Below are 1,770 nucleotides of genomic sequence, written 5' to 3' on the forward strand. Positions count from 1 at the left end.
TTCCTTCTAAAGTTTGGCATTGGACGGGTTGTGCCCGATTTCTGTCAGGCTCCTCTCCTTCTCTTGCTTTAGCTGTGCTCTTCCACACTAGGCAGAGATTGGAAAGTCTGGCGGCGTGGGCATTCTCATTCCCCAAACCTTCTCGACGCAGCGTCTCGTTCCTTCGAGGAACATCTAAGGTTACGTATGTAACCCTGGTTCCTCGAAGGAACGAGACGCTGCGTCGCAGTGCCACACTTCAGGCATCTCTGGGTGACGCTTGCTTCATCCTTTGAGGCTGATTACCGGCTTCGCCGCTCATGCTTTTATGCTTCCTGGTCTCTGACGTCACCCGCCTATGACGTCTCGCCCTTCCTTTGGACTGATTATACATGTTATTCAGAGACGTCACGCTGGACGCATTCCCCAAACGTTCTCAACGCAGCGTCTCATTCCTTCAAGGAACCACTGTTACATACGTAACCTTAGACGTTTTCTGTCCCTTGAATGATGGTCCACACAACTACCGTTTTAATACTTCATAAAATAGATCTATTCAATAAAGAGAAGTAATCCATACACATCATGTGGTTAAGTCCAAATTTTCAGTTTTTCTCTTCATGTTCCCTGATCAATGTTTAAATGTGAATAAAAAAAAATAAATAAATCAAATTTGTTCATCATAAAGTGATCAAGTCTTTATCAGTTAATGCATATTGCTCCTAAAATGGGGCATCTTCCCTTTATCTGACCAAATTTAATAGTTTTGCTCACATCAAATGACGCCACTTCACCTATTGTTCCACTTTAGACAGGTAGTGTTAATGCAGTAATTAACATCTGTTTATGGAAGTCAGGCAAGGACATATATCCGTTCTCTGGCCTCTCTCAGAGGATTAGTCAACTCCGTATCAACGAGGTCACACATAATTATGATGGATGCATTTGTGCCACGGGTTGGGTGGGGGTGGGGGTGTTTCTGGTGGGAAGCGTGCAATCTGCAATCGTATGCAGTTGCTAACACTCATGACACAGAGGAAAATAATTAAGACAAGTGATTCTCTCTTTTTTTGTTTTTGTTTTGAGAGCTTCACCTGAGGGGCAAGGCAAATAGTGGGCATTAAGATGCAGTCAAGTGCACTACAGGGCTGCTGAGGGATACAATCAGGGGCATGTTAAGAGCTTAAATAAGAGCAGGCTCGTCCATCAAGCTGGAAACTAGATGCAGCATCCTGACAGCTGCAGGAGTTTGCACTGATTTTCAGTTCACCACTTCCCGCTTCACACCTTTAATGTACACAAAAAAAGGTGTTCGCTTTATGCTTCATAAAATCGGTGTCCTCTATATAGCAGAAGGCCTTGTTCAGGTTATGGGGAACAGAAAGTAAAAACTGCTATTGCATCAAGATTTCACATGAGGAGAGACACTGGAATAAATGACACACTATATCACCCTTTCAGCGTGTTCTGTGTCTGTTCAGAGGGTAAGTGTTAAGACTTGTATTCTAGTTCTGGTTATAATGAATTATTTGCAGATGATTATATACAGGTTGATGGATTCTATCTGCTCTGATGGAGCACAGATAGAATTTGCTGCGTAAAGCACATTCATGAGTACTGTATGGCACACAGAATCATAATGGATGTAAGGAGGGAAGAAAAAAGGATTCAAAAGAAAAAAGAAAAACAATAAATAAAAGTAAAAATGTGAAAGAGGTAAGAGTCATCAGCTTTTCATCTAGTGTTATCCCAATCTTATGAAGAAATAAAATATTGCATTTAAAAAGTGTA

General features: G+C 41.6%; 1 protein-coding gene across 1 annotated transcript in view; it reads left to right on the top strand.

Moving 5' to 3' along the window:
- Positions 1 to 1,415: 1,415 nt before the first annotated feature.
- The window catches only part of LOC113108172 (LIM and calponin homology domains-containing protein 1-like), a 9,568-nt gene continuing 9,213 nt past the window's right edge, over positions 1,416 to 1,770 (top strand). Inside the window, exon 1 of the mRNA XM_026271063.1 lies at positions 1,416 to 1,463. Coding sequence (XP_026126848.1) covers positions 1,416 to 1,463 — 48 coding nt within the window. The remainder of the gene's footprint in view (positions 1,464 to 1,770) is intronic.

Source organism: Carassius auratus, chromosome 1, assembly GCF_003368295.1.
Source record: "Carassius auratus strain Wakin chromosome 1, ASM336829v1, whole genome shotgun sequence".
Lineage (NCBI taxonomy): Eukaryota > Metazoa > Chordata > Actinopteri > Cypriniformes > Cyprinidae > Carassius > Carassius auratus.